This window comes from Notamacropus eugenii, chromosome 4 (assembly GCF_028372415.1).
Source record: "Notamacropus eugenii isolate mMacEug1 chromosome 4, mMacEug1.pri_v2, whole genome shotgun sequence".
NCBI classification, from domain to species: Eukaryota; Metazoa; Chordata; class Mammalia; order Diprotodontia; family Macropodidae; genus Notamacropus; species Notamacropus eugenii.
The window spans coordinates 13,340,942-13,361,597 of NC_092875.1; the positions used below are offsets into that span (position 1 = coordinate 13,340,942).

Consider the following 20,656-nt stretch of genomic DNA (forward strand, 5'->3'; position numbering starts at 1 on the left):
TTCTTTATACTAATGCGATCCAGATGTGCTTTTTGCTTCTCTGTATATTGAAATGTTTGTGTTTGTTGACATTTCTTAAGTTCAGAACAAAAAATAAATTTACCAAACAAATCAGAAGCAAAAACGAACAGCAGGCAGGTGGAATCCAAGAGAAGCTGAGAAATAAGAACAAAGTTCATGGCTGCCCTTGGCCAGCTAGGGCCATGTGTGACACGCCAGGCAGCTGGACAGTTGAGGGACTCCCGGTGATGTTGGAAAGAACAGAGAGAGCAGAGGGATGGAGGAGAAGGCTGCCCTGGCCCAAGCTTAGGAGCTGCTCCTTAAGAGGTGCTGGCCACCCTCAAGGGGCATGAGGCCATCGCAGGAGACCAGGTCACTGTGACCAGCCAATTTTAGGTAAGGACAGTGTACTTGCTACAAAGGCACGTCAGAGAGCCCAGGGTGGGCAAAGCTTTGGATGACAACCCCTGCAGGCTGCCTGGACAAAAGGGAGCCATACAGGCTAAAGAGGAGGCCACACACTGGGCTAGGTTTTGCCCTGGCTGAACAGCTAGATGCAAAGGGTATTATGAACTCCACATGGTAACTAGGCAGGAGGGGGCCCCCAGTACTGAGTGCTCAGGAGGTGCCCAGCACAGCACTAAGCAAACATTCCAGGAACTGTCCTTGATCCTGGCTAGTTAATGTTTCTGCCAGAGGTAAAGGGTATCCTTATCAAATGTGTAGATGACACAAAGGTGTGAAATGCAGCTAACATGCTGCAGCAGGGTCAGTATTCAACAACTTAGAACTTTAGGCCAGACTTAACAAGGTGAAATCAATGAGTATAAAAGTCAGATCTTACACTGGCATTTAAAAAGTGGGGCAGACAAGAGAGCTGCCTTCCAGCGTGGGAGAGAGATAGCAGTGCCCTGCCTGGGACGCTTGGCCCCAGAGGGCAGAGCTCAGTCGTGGGTGGAATCGGCAGAGGCGGGTTCTGGCTTGACCTAAGAACAACGTCCTCATAAAGCCACCCCAAGATGAAGCAGAAGACTCCAAGGCTGTGTGCACCCCCAACTTGGGTGTCCTCACCAAAGGCTGAGTGGTACTGGCTGAGAGGCAGCAGGGACTGCGCAGGAAAGCCCCCTGGGGGCAAATAACCTCCTCTCTGAGATGCTAGGATGGAGACCCCAGGCATCACTGCCATCTGGGGGGCAGAACCAAGGATCTGCTCCAGTCTAACAGTGGCATGAGAATGGACGACAGGCTCTATTTCTGTATTTAAAATTTTAAAGGGCATAGCAGTAAAATGTTCAGAAAAGAATGATTACGTACATACAAAGTGCTTGGAAAGTAACATGTGTAGTGGCAGAGATGCTGAACAATGAAGAGGGAGGCACCAGTCCCAGGGCCCATCCTGGCTCTGATATCTCTGCTGCCCAAGCATAGTACATCCACTCTCAGGCCTTGGCTGCCACCTCCGTAACGATGGGGCAAAAGATACTTGTAGTGCCCATTTCTCTAAGCTGTCATGGGGAAAAGGCTTTATATGGCTCAAACTCATGCCTGAGAACAAGTTATCAGGATGTATACACATACACACACACACGCACACACACACACGCACACTCAGCCTCACAGTTGCCCTCCTCAGGGCTATAATGTTAATGCTGGGAGTGGGGGAGGCAAGAGGGGCTTCAAAACTTTCTTCAATGGCCCAAATCCAAACCAAGATGTACCTTGGGGTCGACGACATTCACATAGACGTCCTGGTAAGGTCTCAGCCGGAACACCTGGGTCACAGTCTGGTCCACACTGATTGTTTCTGGGAGAAGGAAGCCATGTCAGAGACTGAGGTCATTGGGATTAATCTGTTCAGATGTTAAATACTTAATTGCTCTCATGGCTAGACTTATAAATACCAAGAACAAATTTCTCAACAGACCCAAGTTTTTGCAAATAAGGAACAACTGGGGAAAGGAGGAGGGGGATTTTTTTTTTCCAACTTATTTTTAGTTTTCAGCATTCACTTCCATAAAGTTTTAAATTTTCTCTCCCTCCCTCCCCAAGAAAGCATGCAATCAAATATGGGCTCTACACATATATTCCTATTAAACACATTTTCATGTTGCATAGAAGAATTATAAAGAATGGGAGAAACCATGAGAAAGAAAATAAAAAAGGAAACAGTCTGCTCCATTCTGCATTCTGACTCTACAATTCTTTCTCTGGATGTGGATGGCATATTGCATCATGAATCCTTTGGAATTGTTTTAGGTCCTTGCATTGCTGTGAAAGACTAAGCCTATCAAAATCAGTCCTTGCACACTGTGGCTGTTTCTGTGTACAAAGTTCTCCTGGTTCTGCTCCTTTCACTCAGCATCGGTTCATATAAGTCCTTCCAGGCCTCTCTGTAGTCTGCCTCCTTCTCATTTCTTATAGAACAACAGTATTCCATTACATTCATATACCACATCTTGTTTAGCCATTCCCCGATGGATGGCCATCCCCTCGATTTCCAGTTCTTGGCCACCACAAAGAGAGCTGCTGTAAATATTTTGTACATGTGGGACCCTTTCCCATTTCTGCGATCTCTTTGGGATAGAGTCCCAGGAGCGATATTGCTGGGTCAAAGGGCGTGCACATTTTTGCAGCCTTTTGGGCATTGTTCCAAACTGCTCTCCAGAATGGTTGGATCAGCTCACAGCTCCACCAACAATGAATTAGTGTTCCACCCTTCCCACCACTTCTCCAACATTGATCATTGTAGGAGGGAGATTTCTGTGTGTAGTTTAAAATCTTCCCAGAAAATATATGTAACATGGTCATACACGTGTAACCTACATCAGACTGCATGATGTCTTTGGGGAGGGGGAGGAGGGGAACATGTGGAGCTCAAAATCTACAAGTGAATGTTGAAAACTACAAAAAAATAAATAATCTTCCCAGAACGGAAATAAGGGGACTTTCTGAGCATGAGAGAATATTCCTGAGAAGAAACTATGAACAGGAAGAATTCCGAGAAACACAAAAGACAAGCATGAATGACACCTGAACAGCAGAGCTGAGCCAGGAGATAAATGGCCAGGAGGATGGCAGAGGTTACGCACCTGCAGCATTCTGGGAACTGCCCTGGAAACGCAAAGACTAAAACAACCCTTCCCCACCTTCCAGAAGCCAGAATTTCACGACTTCCTTGTAGCACCCTCCTTTCTCTTCCCATTTTTCCTCCCTCGCTCGATTTTCAGAACCCTTTCTGAGCTCTTCCATGGCCTGAGACCAATTCATATTTTTCTTAGAGGCTTGGGATGGAGGAGCTTCGAGTTTGTTGTCTTCTCTTTCTATGTTTTGACCTTCCTTGTCACCAGAATAACTTTCTGTAGTCAGTTTTTTCTGTTGTTTGCTCATTTTCCCAGCCTATTTCTTGACTTTTAACTCTTTGTTAACAAGGTAGGGCTCCATTTCCAGGGTGGAGGCACTGTTCCAAGATTTTAGGTAGCTGTTTTCAGAGATACTTCTAGGGGTCTGTAAGTTTTCAATTCTTCTAAGGTGGTATGATCTAAGGAGAGGTGTGTTTACTACTCTCCTGGTCTGTGCTCTGGTCTGTGAGTGACCACAAGCACTCTTTTCTGCCTTGGAACTTTGAAGAGGGTCCCTGCTCCACTGCAACCACAAGCTTTGGTGTGCTGGTGCTTTTTTTCACCCTGGAACTGCCACCTAGGGCTGCGATCCGGATCCAAGTATGGACAAAGCAACTGAGTCCTGCCTCAGAGCCTGCAAAGGGATACCCATAATCTCCTTCTGATCAGTTGTTCGACTCCCTTACCATCAATGGACTGAGAGTTCCAAAAGCAGCTGCTACTGCTGCTGATTCAGTCACTCCCAAGGCCTGCTCCTGGTTTGCTGGGGCTGTGTTGGTGCAGCCTGCGCTGAACTGTGTTCCATTCTCACCCAGGTGTGACAGACCATTCCTGCCAACCTTCTGAATTGTCTTTAGTTGGAAAATTATTTCATCCCTTCCTTTTGTGGGTTCTGCTGCTCCAGGAATTATTTTACGGCATTATTTAAAGGTGTTTGGAAGGGATATGGGAAGAGTTCAGGCAAGTGCCTGCCTTTTCTCCACCATCTTGGCTCTGCTTGCATTTTACAAAGGGGAAATGACAGTTGTACTAATTAACTGTTAACATTTATGTAGCACATGACAGTTTGCTAAACTTTACAGATAGGATCTCATTTGATCCCTACAACCACCCCTGGGAAACAGAAGTGTCATTATCCCCATTTTACAGATTAGGAAACTGAGGCAGGCAGAGGGTAAGTGACTTGCCCAAGGTCCCACAGCCAGTACAAGGCAGAGACTAGATGTGAACTCAGGTCTTTCTGACTCCAGGCACAGAGCTCTATGCTCAGCACACAGATAAGCAAACACAAGGCATAATCAAAGTAATTTCAGAAGGAGAGGAAAGCGCATAATAAATGGTGGGGAAAGAGAGATAATAGGAGGGGAGAGCAGACAAATGGGGACGGGGCCTGGAAGAGCTTTAAATACCACACACTGCCCTCCCTGCTCTACCTCATGCCCTGTGAGCGACCTCTCCATTTTATGTGTGAGGACACTAAGGAGCACCACCGGGCACAGCTTCCCTAGAATCTGGGAAACCTGGGCAAGTCACTTCATCTCAGCCTGCCTCAGTCTCCTCATCTGTAAAACGAGGATAACAATAGCACTTCCTTCCCCAAGTGTTGTAAGGAAAATGAGAACCTATTTATAAAACGCTTAGCAGCAGCTTGACACAGGGGGCACTTAGTAAATACCTCTTTCCTTATTAAACTGTCCTTTCTCTGCCATTTCAGTCTCTGGAACTTCAGAGGATCCAGGACCATCTCCAGCAGTCCTGATCTATATCTGGTCACTGGCCCCAGACGGCTCCAGGAGACAGTGAGGCTGGTGACCTTGCACAGCCCTGTCTCACTGGAACCCAATTCACCTGCATATCAAGGCATCACCTCCCTGAGGTCACAGCCCTCTTCCAGAGCAAAAGGCCAGCAACAATAATGCTTTTCTAACTTTCCAGCCGCATAATATGTAATCACCTCGAGGTAGGCTATGATCTGGCTATGCTGACCTTTCACTCCTGACAGTCCATCTCCCATCACCAAGCCTTTGCCCTGGCTGTCCCTCATGCCTGCAATGCTCTCCCTCCTCAACTCAGCCTCCTGGTTTCTCTGGTCTCCTTCAAGATTCAGTTTAAATCCCGCTTTCTGCAGGAGGCCTCCCCTGCACCCCACCATTAGCACCTTCCTCTAAGATATAACATATATATATGAAGTGCTTTTAAACTACATCTTGAATGCATGCAGTTGTTCACATAGTGTCTCCCTCATCAGAAAAAGAAATGAGAATGAAGGTGGCCTAGAAGTTCCACATTAAAAACTATTAAAAAGAGGAGATCATGAAAATAATCTGCTCCTGGCTAAGAAACAGAGCGGTGGATCAGTGGAATGGATTTGGCATACAATATACAGTGGTACTGTATACAGCACATATCCATAGTGTTAAACATGTTAATAGTGTTAAATCCAAAGACCTAAGCTTTTGGGACAAGAGCTCCCTATCTGACAAAAACTGCTGGGAAAACTAGAAAGTAGTCTGGCAGAAAAACGGTACAGATCAACATCTTACACCACATATCAAGGTAAGGTCAAAATGGATATATCATTTAGACATAAAGGGTGACATCACAAGAAAAGTAGGGAAGCAAGGAAAAATGTATCTGTGGGATGTATGGATAAGGGAAGAGTTTATAACAAAAAAGAGACAGAAGGGATTGCAGATGTGAAATAGATCATTTTTATTACATAAAATGAAAAAGGGTTTGTACAAACGAAACTAGTGAAGCCAAAATTAGAAGAAAATCAGGAAAATGGGAGAAAAAAAATTTAACAAGTTTCTCTGAAAAATGCTTCATTTCTCAAAATTTTTTTAATTTCTCAAATATTTAGGGAACTGAGCCAACTTTATGAAAATAAGAGCCATTACCAGTTGATAAATAGTCCAAGGACGTGAACAGGCAGTTTTCAGAAGAAATTGAATCTATCGACAGCGAAATGAAGAAGGATATCTCCAGCTGAAGGCCCCACCTGAGTCTCAAAGTCAATGTATTCAAAGCAAAGCCCTTGATTCTTCCCAAGCTCATCCTTTCTCTGACATTCCTCATGTCTGCTGCTGATACCACACCATCTGTCCAGTCACCTAAGATCACAACCTTGGAGTCATTCCTGCCTCTTCCTTTTCTTTGACTACCATCCTAACTCAGTTGTCCCACTCTGTGAAGCCTCTCTCCACAACATCCCTCACATCCTCTCCACTCCCACAGTCTCTACCCTCCATTTAGGCCCACATCACCTCTCACCTGCATTCCTGCAACAGCCTCCTAAAGGATTCCCTTCCATCTCCCCACCCCAGGCCTCTTCTTTCTCCAATCAATCGTCCAGACTCACAATATTTAGGTTTGGAAAAGACCGCACTGTCCACCTAGTCAAAGCCTGAGCTTTAAAAGAATTCCCATTAAAGCCTTTCTGATAAGTAGCCATCTGACCTTGGCTGGAAGACCTCCAATGACAGAGGATACCTCCCAGGGTATCCACTGTTCTTTGGGACAGCTCTCATTGTGAAGAGCTGTCCTGCCATAAAGGCTGAACCCACCACTTTGCAGTGTCTATCCAATGCTCCGAGTTCCAGCCTCTGGGAACCAACAGGATAAGTCATCTGTGTGATAATGATGGTTTCACCACAAAGTCTTGTCTCCTCTGAGCTAAGTATACCCTGCTCAATCAATCCACCAACAACTATTTACTAAGAATGTACTATGTGCCAGTCACCATTCTGAGCACAGAGACGTGAAGAAGAAGCCTGGTGTGCCTGCCTCAAAGGGCTTCCATCTCACTAGGGAAGACAACATCTACATAAATAGATTATTTCCAAGATGCATCTGGAGCAGGGTGGAAGGTAACGTCAGGGGAGGGCACAAGCAGTCAGGGGGACCTGGGAAGGCCCTCTGAGCTGAGCCTGTAAAGAAGACAGGCTAGGAGACAGAGGCATGTTCCTTCGCAGACGCTCACACTGCAGAACACTGTGCTCCAGATGCCTTCCTGCTTCTCAGTGTGGTTCCCAGAACTAAGCCCAATACTTCAGACGGGGTCTGATGAGGGCAGAGCACAGCAGGACTGGCACCTCCTGACACCTGGAGGTGGGGCCTCTCTTAATGCAGCCTGAGAACAAATCAGCTCCCGTGACAGTCCCATTGCACTAGTGAAATATTAAGCCTAATGCTCCCTAAAAACCCAGCCTGTGTTGAATCTTATAGGAAGTCAGTCTACAAGTAAAGAGAGAGGAGGGAGAGCATCTTGAGCAAGGGGGTTGGCCAAGGCAAGAACTCAGGAATAGAAGAGAGATGAATGAATAAGTATTTATTAAGTGTTTACTGTATGCCAAGCACAGAGGATACAAATAGGTAAGTCAGGGGGCATAGCACAGCTAGAATGTTTCAGCTCCAAGTAGGATGACTCTTTTTCCATGTCATTTCCACGGATAAAATCCTATGAGTTTCTGATGGTGAACATTTTCCAGAGCCAGGGACATAGGTGCTGAGAACTGTCTTTTCTGGGTCTTCAGGAGCTGTGACTGCTGAGGCTGGGGCTGTAGTCCCAGCAGAAGCATTTGTGAGGTCCCATCTTCATGCAGAAAGGAGAGCCAGTGCTCTGGGGAGCACTGGTATCCTGGGGACTCCTTGGAGCAGCTGGTCAGTGATCGAGGTTGGTTGTGGAGAGGATACTGACCCTTGTTCCACAGGGATTATTCTTCTCAATGCCACGTGGGCAGTCTAGGCTGGGAGCAGGTCCGTGGTCTGCAAGGCTCTCTATTCCCTCTATGAGCAGTCTACATAGGGAGCTTTGGGGAGGGAGTGGTCAGGATGGTTGTGACCTGCCTGGCACACACTACCTAGCCCCATCTATCTCATGGCTTTACAGTTTCAGCTAAGCTGGCTGGCCTGCATCACAGGTGTCCATTAGCGGCAGTGGTCCTTTCTCTACAGGGGCTGCTTCCCTAAATGATAGAGCATCCTATGTGAAGAAGGAGGAGGCCAACATGACTCAGTTACAGAGCTGGAGGAACAGAGTAATGTATGAGAATGGAAAGACAGCAGCTGGCCAAGTTATAACGCGCTCTAACTGGCAGTGGAGGAGTTCATGCTGGCGTCCAGAGACAAAAGGAAGTTCTGGAATTTACTGAACGGCAGGCAACCTGCTCAGGCCTGTCCTGCGGCAGTGGCCTAATGTGAGAAGGCCAGGGATGATCACAATGGAGGTCACGAGGGTCTGAACGCAGGCAGCTGCTGTGGGAGTGCTGAGACAGTGTGGCAATGTGGGATGGACATAAAGATCAAGAAAAGCAAACAGAGGAGTGAGTGGTCAGACAGCAAGGAGAATCAAGAGAGGACACCAGACCTAGTGAGGAGAAGCTGGATGCTGCAGCAACATTAGAGGATGAGACCACTAACACTACTGTGCTCTAAGAAAGAGACAGCTTCAGAGAAACCTGGGAAGATTTATGTGAACTGATGCAGAGTGAAGTGAGCAGCTACGTGGTGCAGTGGCTAGAGGCCTGGGCCCGAGTTCAAATCTGGCCTCAGACACTTCTTAACTGTGTGCCCTGGGCAAGTTACTTAATGTCTGCCTGCCTCCATTTCCTCACCTGCAAAATGGAGACAATCATAGCCCCTGCTTCCCAGGGTTGTTATGAGGACTAAATGAGATAATACTTGTAAAGAGATTTGCAAGTCTTAAAGCACTATGTGAGTGCTAGCCATTACTATTAAGAACTTACGCTGCACCAACACTGTAAAAATGACAGAGATTCTACAAGACTAAGACTGAGGGAAACGTAAATGACAACGGCTCTAGATTGTTACATCAAACCATGAGAACTGGCCAAGACGACGGAAAATGGGAATAATCAGTGGTGAAGGGTCTGGATGAACACAAGAATGCACATGCTGTTGGTGGATCTGTGAACTAGTCCAACCACTCTGGAGAACAGCTTGGGATGATGCAAGAAGGACAATCAAACTGTCTGTTCACTCTGACTCAGCACCCACCCTTTTCCAACTCCCCTTAGTGTGTGGCCCACCCTCACTAGCATGAAAGCTCCCTGGGAAAGGGTCTTTCTCTGCACAACTGAGGCTTAGCACTTAGAATAAGCACTTCATGGACAGTCTAATTATTTATTACAAATGGCTCCCATTTTTTAGAATTTCTCCTGAACCCCTGCCCAGCCCTGGACACTTCTTCATGAGTACATATACTTTTATAGATCCCAAATAACTCCTCCTCCATGCCAACAACACTTTCTTCAGGACTGTGGAGATGGTAACATCCTCACCACCAAGAGCAGCAGTAGGCACAGCTGTGGTTTGTCTCAACTCCCAGCTAAACTGGACCCTCCACCCCTTTCTGGAACATCAAACCCTCCCTCTGAGCCCAAAGGCATTGCTGTCAAACCTGTCCGAACATATGGGCCTCCACAGAAAGTGCAGAGGAAATCTTACCTTTCTGTAGGTCTTCCTTAAGTGACTTCACCTGCAAAAGCAGAGGGCTAGAAAGGAAAGGGACAGAGGAGGTTAGACACACCAAGCCAGCCCGGGCCCCCTGGGCTTGAGGGCATACACAGACAGAATCCCCCGGCACCTCACTGGGAGCTGACCAAGCAAAGGCTGGTGGGGCACAGAGGTCCAGGGGGCATGGAGGCCCAGGGGGCACAGAGGCCCACTCACAGATTACTATTAATGTACAGTGGACCAAGAGCAGGCCTTGGGGGCAGGAGGATCTGGGTTCAAGGCCAGCATCTGTTCCCCACTGGCTGCACAGCCCTAGGCCAGTCACTTCATTCCTGGGGGTAGGGTGGGAGGAGGGGTTGCAAGGCAACTAGATGCTGGGCAGCAGGAGTCAATCGGCTTTGGGAGAGGGAGTTTCATCCCCAGGAGTGCCCTACAGGAATGAAATCACAGACAGGTTCCAAAGGAGACAAAGCCTGGGGCCTGGCCAGCACCAGCTGGGGAGCAGCTCCGGGGCACCCTGTGTACGCGCAGAATGGGAATCAAAGAGAAGCGGGCCAAAATCTGCACACACTCAGTACACCCGGGAAAATCACAGGGTCCCCGATTCTTAACAGAGTCTCTCATGTATGATGTACAAAGCCAGTCTCACAAAACGAGCCTTGATTTTATCAGTGTGGGGCACTCTCCAGGTGGGCATTCACTCCCACAACCATGCGCCTCCCCCCCCTTCCCAAGATTGCAGCTCATGTGTGACTCAGAGGACACATTCCAGGGAGCTGGAGATGAGGTGATTTGCCCAGGGTCACTCAGCCAGTAAATAGCAGAGACAAGACCTTAACTGAGGGCTGTTGCCTCCAAGGCCAGTCTCCTTCTCACCATGCCTTGTCACTGTCTTTGTTATTAAGCGTCTTCCTGGGACCCTACAGCGCCATCAGCCCTCCCTGGTGCTCTAGCCCTTGCACCCTCAGGCTCACTGACTCACGTTCCCACCTCCCCTACATCTTCAACCACCCCTCCTACCCCCAGAACAATAATAGAACGGGTACAATCACAGCCCTGCAAAGGCCACACGACCACCCTGCTGCCAGGCTCCTTACCTGTACTCGTCATTGGGATGTGCAATCTCCACAATGTCCCCGAGCTTGATCTGGGGGAACACTTTTGGATTCACCATGAGCTCATCATCTGCAAGGCAAAGATAGCCCAATGAAACCACAAATCCCAACTGGAAGAGCAGGAGGCTTCTCAAAGGGCTCCCCTCTCCCAGCTCTGGGAGGGGCGTATGCAAACGCCACCTCCTCTTACAGGTGAGGAAACCAAGGCTCGAAGATGTCAGTCGCTCAAGCAAGGTCACAGAGCCAATAAGTACGAGCCTCAACCTGCAAGTTCTGATCTCCTGACTCCAACCACTTCCCACGGGGACCCCCAGTGCACCACACGCAGTCAATCCCACGTGGCACTTTGTGGGGTCCAAGGGCCTCTTTCTCTATCAACGAATAAAGTGATGCAGAGAGATGTCAAGGGTTAATGGCAGAGCTGGGGACCCCATGGGGTTTTCTTCTAAAGCACTCTACCTGAGGAGCACAACACAGAGGCAGGGGGAAAGCACCCGGGGCTGAGCCAAACAGTCTGGGCCCTGAGTCCCAGTGCCAGGGCACAGTCAAGCATCAGAAAAGATCTGAGGAGCCCCTTTGTGGGGCTTACAGTCTCCCCATGGGGATTCCCACAAAAGACAAAGCCAACAGAATCGGAGCTAACTGAGACCCAGACAAGGGAGGGAGAAGGACCTTAGCGTGGCATCCCATCAGCCTGACAGGACCACAGACAAAACTGGCAGAGGCAGGGTAGCCTCGAAGGGAGTCAAGGCACACAGGCTGTGGCTCAGCTCTGTACCTTGGTCTGATCACCTGTCAAACGGAGATAATAAGCCCTGCCCAACCTCCTGCCAGGGCCAGCAGTCACGTGATAGAGCAGCCAGCAGTAAGGTGGGCAGGGCCTGGCACAGGGGCAAGCCCACGCTTCCTTTCCATCCTGGCAGCTCCGGTGCCTAGCACTGACAGACAGGTGAGGATTTAGTTGGCCTATGTCTCCTGCCTCCACTCACTCTTGGTGTGACTGGGGGGAGGGGGCTTCAAACCCCTGGGCAGTTTCTTCATTTCCTTGATGAGTTGACTGGATTGTAACTGCTAAGACCCCAAAAATGCTAACTTTCTCTAGAAACTTCTTCTGGTTCTTCAACATCAACCTTCAGCTCAAAAGACCATGCGGAAAACTTGGTCAATATCTGGATTTTGACTGTGGTGAATATTTGGCTGCATATTTAGCCTCCCAAAAACAGATTTCTCATGCTTTATCATTGCTGGATCTATCCTTATGTGTTCACCCCTCTCTGGGAGAATCAAACAAAAATGCTGGGGGCAGGAGGTGGAACTGGGGCAGCTAGGTGGTGCCGCAGTGGACAGAGCACTGGGCATCCTCTTCTTGAGTTGAAATCCAGCCTCAGACACTTCCTAGCTGGGTGATCCTGGGCAAGTCACTTCACCCCTGTTGTCCTCAGCTTCCTCATCTGTAAAATGAGCTGGAGAAGGAAACGGCAAACCCCTCCAGTATCTCTGCCAAGAAAATCCCAAAAGGGGTCGAGAAGAGTCAGAAACAACTTAAAAATGACTAACCAGCAACAACAAAGCGGGTGAAACTGTGAGGCAGAGCTCAACATAACGGCTGATGCCAGAAGGGACCTCAAAAGGGATCTAGCCCAGCTCCCTCTTCTCAAACCTCAGAGAGGTTCAGTCATTTGCCCAAGGTCACAGAGCTACCATCTGGATCGCAGCCAAGTCCTGGGGCTGACACCACAAGTCACACTCTTGCCAACGTTCCATGATGCCCCATCTCTTCTCCAAACCCCAAGAACAAGCTACAAAGGACTCGACTGTCCCACAGCCTCAGAGAGTCACAGAGCTCGCTGGGTCCAGGCAAGCAGAGAGACAAGCTCAGGGTCACTCAGGCTGAGGGGCCGAGCCCTTCCCAGTCCAGCCCTTGGCTTCCTCTTGCCCCCAAATCAGCCAGATTCAATCCAGTTCAACAGCTTTATTAGACAGCTATTGTGAACAAGGCACCTTGTCAGGTGCTGGGGCAGTCAGCAAGCACTGAGCACCTACTATGTGTCAGGCAATGGGGCTACAGAGAAAGGCCAAGGGCAGCCCAGGAGCTCACAGTCTAGAGGGGGAGGAAACATGTAAGGACAACCAAGATCTAGACTAAGGATGAACCAAGAGTGTGAGACAGAAGGCCTGGGAAAGGCTTCCTGAGGCTTCTAGGAAGTTTGAGCCAGAGACAAGGAGGGAGAGCATTCTAGGCCTGAAGACAGCCAGAGAAAACTCCCAGAGCCAGAAAGCCAGAGTCCTTGGGCTTGCTGGGAAAGGTGGGTTACCAGGGGCTTTAAAAGTCAAAGAAAAGGTTCCATATTTGATCCTCGAGGTAACAGGGAGCCAAGCACTGAAGGAAACAAAGAAGAGGAGGGACATACTTAGACCTGAGCTCTGCCAGCTGAGTGAGGACAGACTAGAGGCAGGAGGGTCAGCCAGGAGGCCGCTGCAATACTCCAGGCATAAAAAAAAAAGTGAAGAGTCCTGATCATGTAAAGGAAAGGTAAAGTCAAGGAAGGCTGAGGCTTGGTTCCACCTGGATTAGCCCCGCGTACAAACAACAAGAGGCCCAAAGCCTCCTTCAAGATCAAATGAAAACCTACTACTACGCGCTCTCCCAGGAACTGCCCAGACTTGAAATCAGGAGGCCCCAAAGCACTTATTAGCAATCAACTTAACCTCCCTAGGCCCCAATTTTCCCATCTGTGAAATGGGAATCCTAAAAGCACCTACCTCACAGAGTGATAAAAGGTCCACATGAGGTGATGGATGGGAAGTTCTTGTGAATTCAACAGTTCGATGTGGAAGGAAGTTATTATTATCGTATCATCAAGTTGGGCTGAGCCTGAACATTTCAATGCAATCAGGAAAACTCCAACCCTTTACAGCTGCCCACTCACTAGCCACTGGGGATGTTAGCCAATTCACAGAATGACCTCAAAAATCTCAACCAAGTAGGGCCCTCTGCTGAAGTCCAGGTCACTGCTCCAAAGCCTTTCCCAATGCTCTAGAGTCAGCAGATGCTGGCCCCAGAGGCTGCCCTTCCCCCACCCCAATCCCCAAGCGCCAGTTCATGCTCACCACTGCCCCCAAAGCCCTTCTTGTGGATGACCAGCTTGTAGACTTTGTTGGTTTTCATCTTGGCCTGGTGCTTGCTTCAACCGCTCCAAGCGGGGTGCAGAGAAGTCATTGTGCCACCCTGCCATCAAAAACAAAGAGGTATATATAGCCAGCTCTTTCCAAAGCAGCTGGTCTACAGGGAATGAGCTCAGGGACAGGGCTAGCATCTGACTCACCCTAACCTAACAGAGCAAAGATGCTTAATCCGGCAAACTCATCCCTGGCAACTGGATGCTTTATCAATTTACATAGAGGTTGTATGTCAGGGAGGAGGACCACAAGGGAATGGCTAAACACACTGTGGTATGTGAACATAATGGAATGCTTCTGCGCAATAAGAAATGATGTATGTGATAAATACAGAGAAGCATAGAAAGACTTCCATAAACTGATGCTGAGCAAAGTCCGCAGAGCCAAGAAAACTACATACACAGTGACAACCGTGTAAATGGAAAGACAACACACTGAAAAATCAGACATGAATGTAACAAAATTATAAAGGTCAGGCAGGAGAGAAATGAGAGGAGGGATGAGAGGTTACCCCCAACCCACCCTTTGTGGAGGTGAGAGATCCAGAAGGATTGGGCATTGTGGAGATTTTCTGACTCTTCTGACTAACTGATTAGTTATAATGATTTTTCATCTTTTTCAGTCCCTAAAAATTCATTATTTGTTCTATAGGATGGCTCTAGGCGGCAAGAGGGTGAAGGAGAATGAGGAAGATCACAACGATGTTAAAAAAATATCAACAAAGATGTATTTAAAATAAACAAGCCTTTCAGCTGGAGTTAGTGGGTGTGAAGTCCCAACTCTAATACACTGGAGGTGTGACTGGCAGACAGCGAGTCATTTCACTACCCACAAACTCAGTGTCCCCCCTTGTAAAATGGAGGTGACAATAATTATGCAACCTTGCTTGGTGAGCTATTGTGAGGAAGAGACTGTAAGCAAGGAAAGTATCGGGAAAACCACAAAGAGTTATGTCAACAGAATTTAGAATGAGTATTCTATGGAGAGGCTGCCCATCTGTGCTCTGTGACAGAGTGATGGGCTCAGGGTTAGAAGGCCCTGGGTTCATATCCGGGCTCTAGACCAGCTTCTGTGTGCCACTGATGGGTACTTGACCTTTCTGTGTGGCCAGAGCACCAGGATGCTAAGTCCTAGGGAAGCTGCAAACTTGCCTTGGTAAAGGGGATTCTGGACTCTTACAAAATTACATGTCCACAACAAAAAGCTTTAAGAAAAAAAAAAACTTGAGGAAATCTTAATTAGCAGGTCCTCTCTGCCAGTGCTGTGAAATGCAGGCAGAGAGTGACTGGCTTCACTGAACAGCGTCACCAGTAGGTGTCACAGAGTAGGGGGGCTTCAACCCGAGTCGCATAGACTCCCTTTCCCCATGCTGGACCTCAAGAAATAGACATACAGATTTTCTAGGTGTGTTATCACTGTCACAAGTCATATATTTAAAGAATCAGAGGAAGGCCTGCAGTGTAATGGAAAAAAACTGGGAAAAATTCACAGGAAGAGAAAGCCAGTTAGGGTGAATATCAGCACCAGGGAAGGAATTGTTCCCACTGACAAACTCATTAATCCTGGAGGGATCAGAGAAGGCACATCAGAGTTCACAGAGTACAAATGAGTCAACTGAGACCCAGCAGGGTCACATGGCCACTGAACAGCCTAGGCAGCCTTTGAACTCAGGTCCTGGCTCCAAATCCAGGGTTTTTCCAAGTCTATACTTCTGAATGTTTTCTTTGAGACCAACACAAGTGTTAACCATTGGCTAACTCAGTCAGAGCTGAACCAAACCAGAGACATCATCAGGTTCAGGAGGTCTTAGCCAGGGTCTAATATTTTATTCAATGTTTTCACAACTGCATTTCAACAGAACTTGTTTCCTTGATAATTCTACATATCTGACCTGAGTCCTCGGCCTCACCAGACTGCCCAAAGGTTCCATGACACTAACAAGATTAAGAAGCCTTCACCTAGGGTAGGGCAGCTAGGCAGCACAGGGCATAAAGGGCTGGGCCTGGAGTCAGGAAAACTTAACTTTCCTGAATTCAAATCCAGACACTGACACTTACTGTGTGACCCTGGGCAAGTCACCTAATCCTGTCTGCCTCAGTTTTCACATCTCTAAAATGAGCTACAGAAGGAATTGGCAAACCACTGCAGTATTTCTGTCAAGAAAACCCCAAATGGGGTCATGAAGAGTTAGACATGACCAAAACGACACACCTAGGGTAACCTCTTGTTTTACAGAAATGAGACCGAGGCCTAGAAAGAAGTAACTTGCCCATGATTATAGTCACAGAATGGAGCAGCCAGCATTGAAACCCAGGAGCTCTGATGCCAAAGGCTCTTCTCAGTGGTATCTCGTCTCTCCTCAGATCAAATCTAACGGTAGCTGGGTATCTTTCTGCAGGATCCCACAACACAGATGTAGGCAGGGCCCTGGAGGCCAATCCCCTCACCTTGTAGAGGGGGGTAGCGGCGGCTCCAGGGCATACAAAGCTCGAGTTCAAGCCTAGGACCTTCTCCCAGCTCCAGGAAGGGCTCTTTCCTCCAGCTCTGCCTTTCCCCATCCCCTCTCCCCTAGTTTGTCACTTTGTATCACAGAAATCTGCCCACTTCTATACAATAGATACAAAGTGCCTCCACTGTAGCAGACATCTGTCTATTGTCAGAGCTAGAGGGGGCTTTGGAGATGATTCTGTCTGGGAACACAAGAGGCCATCCATGCCAGCCTGTACCTCCACAGGGATGCCTTCTGCTACACCCTCCACCATTGAGGCAGGGGGAACCTGCAATCTTGGAGGGGGTAGCCCACGGCCTTCTGGGATAGCAAGGCTTGCGGACATCCAGTCCAAATGTGCTTCTGCCTTGGGTCAAAGCTGACAAGTCTGATCCTAACCCGGCTTCCTTCAAGGCCCAGCCTTTCCTGATCCCCCTTGGTAGTGCCTTATTTCCCTCTGCAATCACCCCCGAGTTATCCCTGCTGTATCTCAATGGGCCATGGCTGTGTACAGGTTGTCTCCCTCCTTAGACTGGGAGCTCCTGGAGAGCAGGGCCCCTCTCTTGTCTTTCTTTGTATCCCCAGCACTTAGCACATAGTATGTGCTTAATGAGTGTTTACTGGCACCTTCCCCCTAAGATGATCTCCAACTGACCCTGTATATGTCATTTGACCATAAATGCTTGCAGATCTTTACTCCTTGGCAGGGAGCCCCCTGAGGGCCTTTCTTGGTACCCCAGAGCCTAGCACATAGTAGGTGCTCAACCTCTTGGCCTGGCTTCTTTTTGATCTGAATTAGGGGAGGGGGAGAAGCAGAAGGGCTAGGGGGGGATGGAGAGGACACAGACACCCCCCCCCCCACTCACTGCCCCTGCCACCCTGACCCGCCCCTGCCTCGGACCTCACTTCCAGGAAGCCCGGGGAGCCCCTCCAAATCGAGGGCCCCGTGTCCCTCTCCTCCAGGCAAGTCAACAAGCCCCGATAGAGCACCCACTGTGTGCGCTCCTCCTGCCCCCTCCGATTCCCCGGGTGCTGGGTTCAAGTCCCACCTCCACCGCTTGTGAGGTCACGTGGCCTCACTGGGCCTCAGTTTGCTCCTCTGTAAAGTGGGGGCTCTCTGGGGCCCACCGAGCCCCCCCTGCCCGGGCTGGGCCGAGGGGGAAACTGAGGCCGCGGGAGAAAGCGAGGGGGTAGGGATTGGGGGCCGCGCCTCAGTTTCCCCCGGGAGCTCGGTACGGGGGGAGGGCCGGAGGGGCTCGCAGCCTGCACTCACCCGCTGGTCCGTCCGTCCGTCCGCACCCGGCCTGGACGCGCTCGCCCGGACCCAGGACTCGGGCTCTCGGAGCCGGCACTGGGGGCAAGGGCCGCGCTCGTGCCCGCGCCTGCGCTCGCGCACGCGCCCAGACCCCGCCCCCTCGGCGCGGCCCCGCCCCCGCCCGAGCCGCCGGGACTAGGCGGCAGCCTCACTTCCTCATCCGGGGCTCGCCGCCGGGAGGGCAAGGGGGCGGGACGAGGTGCCCGGACGTGGCCCCGCCTGTGCTTCCCGCCAAGCTGGCTATTGGCGGAGGCTGAGCATGCGCACTGGGGACTCCCCTCCCACCGCACCTTTCCTCCCCTCCTCTCCTTCCATCCTCCTCCCTATCCCTCCCAGCTGGACCCTGGGATTTGGACTAGGCCCCAGCCCTTGTTGTTGTTCAATCGTGTCCGACTCCTCACCTCCCCATCTAGGGTTTTCTTGGCAGAGATCCTGCAGTGGTGTGCCATTTCCTTCTCCGGCTCATTTTACAGATGAGTAAACTAAGGCAGGCAGGATGAAGTGACTCGCCCAGGGTCACCCAGCTAACACGGGTCCTCCGGACTCACTCTGCGTCCTAGGGCGGCCCAGGGCCACTCCCTCCGGCCCGGGGTGGAGTGAGGGTTACCAGGAATCCCCGGCCTCGCCTAGGGAAGATCTAATCAGGGGAGCCACCCAAAAGGGCTGGGCAGGAGGGAGACCTGCAGAGCTTCCCAGGACAGCTCGGGGGTCCGCACCCCCCGGGGTCTGGGCCAAAGGGGAGGCCGAGCCGGGGCTGACCCCGAGAACTGGCCGGACAAAAGCATAGCTGGAAACAGGGAGGAGCCGTAGCGAAGGAGAAGATCCGGGGGTCCAGGCAGAGACGGGGCCTGGGGAGTGGGGGGAGAAATGAGTGGTGTTTGTCATCGGACTGTCCTGGGACCCTGGAGACCACCTGGCAGAAAGGAGCCAGGGAGGAGAGTTTGGGAGGCGGAGCCCGAGCCTGGGCGTGGAGCCAGCGCGTCAGTTTCATCTGTCGTGTTTCTCAGTGTCTGTGTCTCTGGGTCTCCCTTCTCTCACTCCATATATCTGTTACTGTGTCTCTTTCTGTATCTTTCCCCTCTCCATATGTCTCTCTGCCTCTCTCAGTATCTCTCTGTGTCTCACTTCTCTCACTCATAGGTCTCTCTAAATAACTGTCTCTCTCCATATCTCTCTGTCTCTTTGCCAAAAGCAGATGTGTTTTAATGGTGATTCTTGCTCCTTTCGTGGAGGAACCAACCAAGGCTAGCTCTATTTTGGATCTGCTTGTCCCTAATAGGGAGGGGCTGGTGGTTGGGGTGGAAATGATGAGAAGATTGGAGATGAGGGATTAATTACTCTGTCCTAGGGCTTGTGTGAGAGGAGTGGAAATCCAGGTGGAGTCTTCCATACTCCCTAGATTTTAGGAGGGCAGATTTCAAAAGATTCAGAGGAAAAATAAGTAGCATCCTGTGGATGAAATTTCCCTTGGAGAAATCATTCATGAGATTGCATGAATAAGTGAATGAAGCATTTATTAAGTGCCTACTATGTGCAAAGCATACAAGCAATACAAATAGAATCGTAAGAATGTCTTCTCTCCAGGAACTCACATTCTAAAGGGAGAGATAGGCAGACCTGAGTTCAGATCCAGCCTCAGACACTAGCCAGACAAGTCGCTTAACTTCTGTGTCTCAGTTCCTCGTCTGTAAAATGAGTTGTGAGGTTCAAATGAGATAATAATTATAAAAGCTTAGCATAGTACCTGGCACATAGTAAGCACTATATAAATATTAGTATTATGTCCACTGATAAATCATATTGATTCCTGGTGTTGAACCACTGACAATGCCAAGGACTTTGGTGACAAGTATTTTCTGTCCTGGGTCTTCAGTAGTTAAGACTGCAGCCCCTGCAGCAGCAGGTCCAGGCCACATCTCCCCACAGGTGTCTTCCCAGGACGGTGGCTGAGGGCACTGGGCTGGAAGCATGGCTATTTCCAAGGCTGTGGGGCACAGGTTCCCAGGCTGCTTCTATCAGGGTATGAGGGAACATGGTAATCAAGGTTGGTGAGGGGGTTTTGACCTGCCTGACAAAAACTGCCTCCTGTTTGTCCTTCTATGTACCTTTATTATTTCAACTAGGCTGGCATGGCTGCTCTATGAATGGCAGCTGGTGGGGGTGGCTGGCTCCTCCTCAGGAAACGCTTCCTGGGATGATGGGATGATATGATGGGATGTTATGGAAGAAACTAAACAATGAAATTCTAAAGACACAAATGGAAACAATTCCAAAGAGGAGGAAAAATGGAATTTATCAGAAGAGACCAATGTGAATATCAACCAGCTTAAATTTTTAATATGTATATAAATATATACAGACCAGATGGAAATAAGGGCTGATAAGAGAGGATAAGGGCAGCTAGGTGGCACCATAGTGGATAGAGTACCAGACCTGGAGTCAGGAAATCTCATCTTTCTGAGTTCAAATGTGGCTTCATTACTAACCATGTGACTCTAGGCAAGTCACTTCACCTTGTTTGCCTCAGTTTCTTCATCTGTAAAATGAGCTCTTAATATCTTTGCCAGGAGAATCCCTAAAAGAGTCACAAAGAATCAGATACAACTGAAAAATGACTAAACAATTAAAAAAATAGAAGATAAATGCAAAAAACTTGCATGGTCAGGAAGGAAAATAAGACCATTTTGATTATGTAAAATTGAAAATGTTTTGCACAAGCAAATTTTGAGTTAAAATTAGAATTGGGAGGGGGCAAGTCTTTGCAGTAAGTTTCTCTGATAATAGTCTCATTTCTAAGATATATAAGGAACTGATTCAAATTTACATGAGGAAGAGGAACTATACCTCAGTAGGGAAACCGTTCCAAGACATGAACAGGCAGTTGGAAAAGTAAAAAAGGCAAGCTATCAATAACCACAAGAAAAAAAATGGTCCAAATCATTTATAATTAGAGAAATGCAAA

The 20,656-nt window shown here is 49.1% G+C and overlaps 1 protein-coding gene across 8 annotated transcripts in view; it reads right to left on the reverse strand.

Moving 5' to 3' along the window:
* The window catches only part of DEPDC5 (DEP domain containing 5, GATOR1 subcomplex subunit), a 112,167-nt gene extending 94,383 nt beyond the window's left edge, over positions 1–17,784 (reverse strand). For 3 of the 8 annotated variants that reach the window (XR_011965236.1, XM_072599855.1, XM_072599858.1), the window contains exons 1-5: positions 17,653–17,783; positions 13,823–13,940; positions 10,694–10,781; positions 9,588–9,634; positions 1,719–1,804 (exon numbers count right to left, since the gene is read on the reverse strand). Coding sequence is in view for 7 of the 8 variants with exons in the window: in XM_072599855.1 (XP_072455956.1) it covers positions 1,719–1,804; positions 9,588–9,634; positions 10,694–10,781; positions 13,823–13,880 (279 nt within the window). In the remaining variant the exon portion in view is untranslated. Of the gene's footprint in view, positions 1–1,718; positions 1,805–9,587; positions 9,635–10,693; positions 10,782–13,822; positions 13,941–17,652 lie in introns of all 8 variants that reach the window. The other 5 variants (XM_072599854.1, XM_072599852.1, XM_072599853.1 and 2 more) reach the window with 3 other exon arrangements.
* Between the last annotated feature and the right edge of the window lie 2,872 nt (positions 17,785–20,656).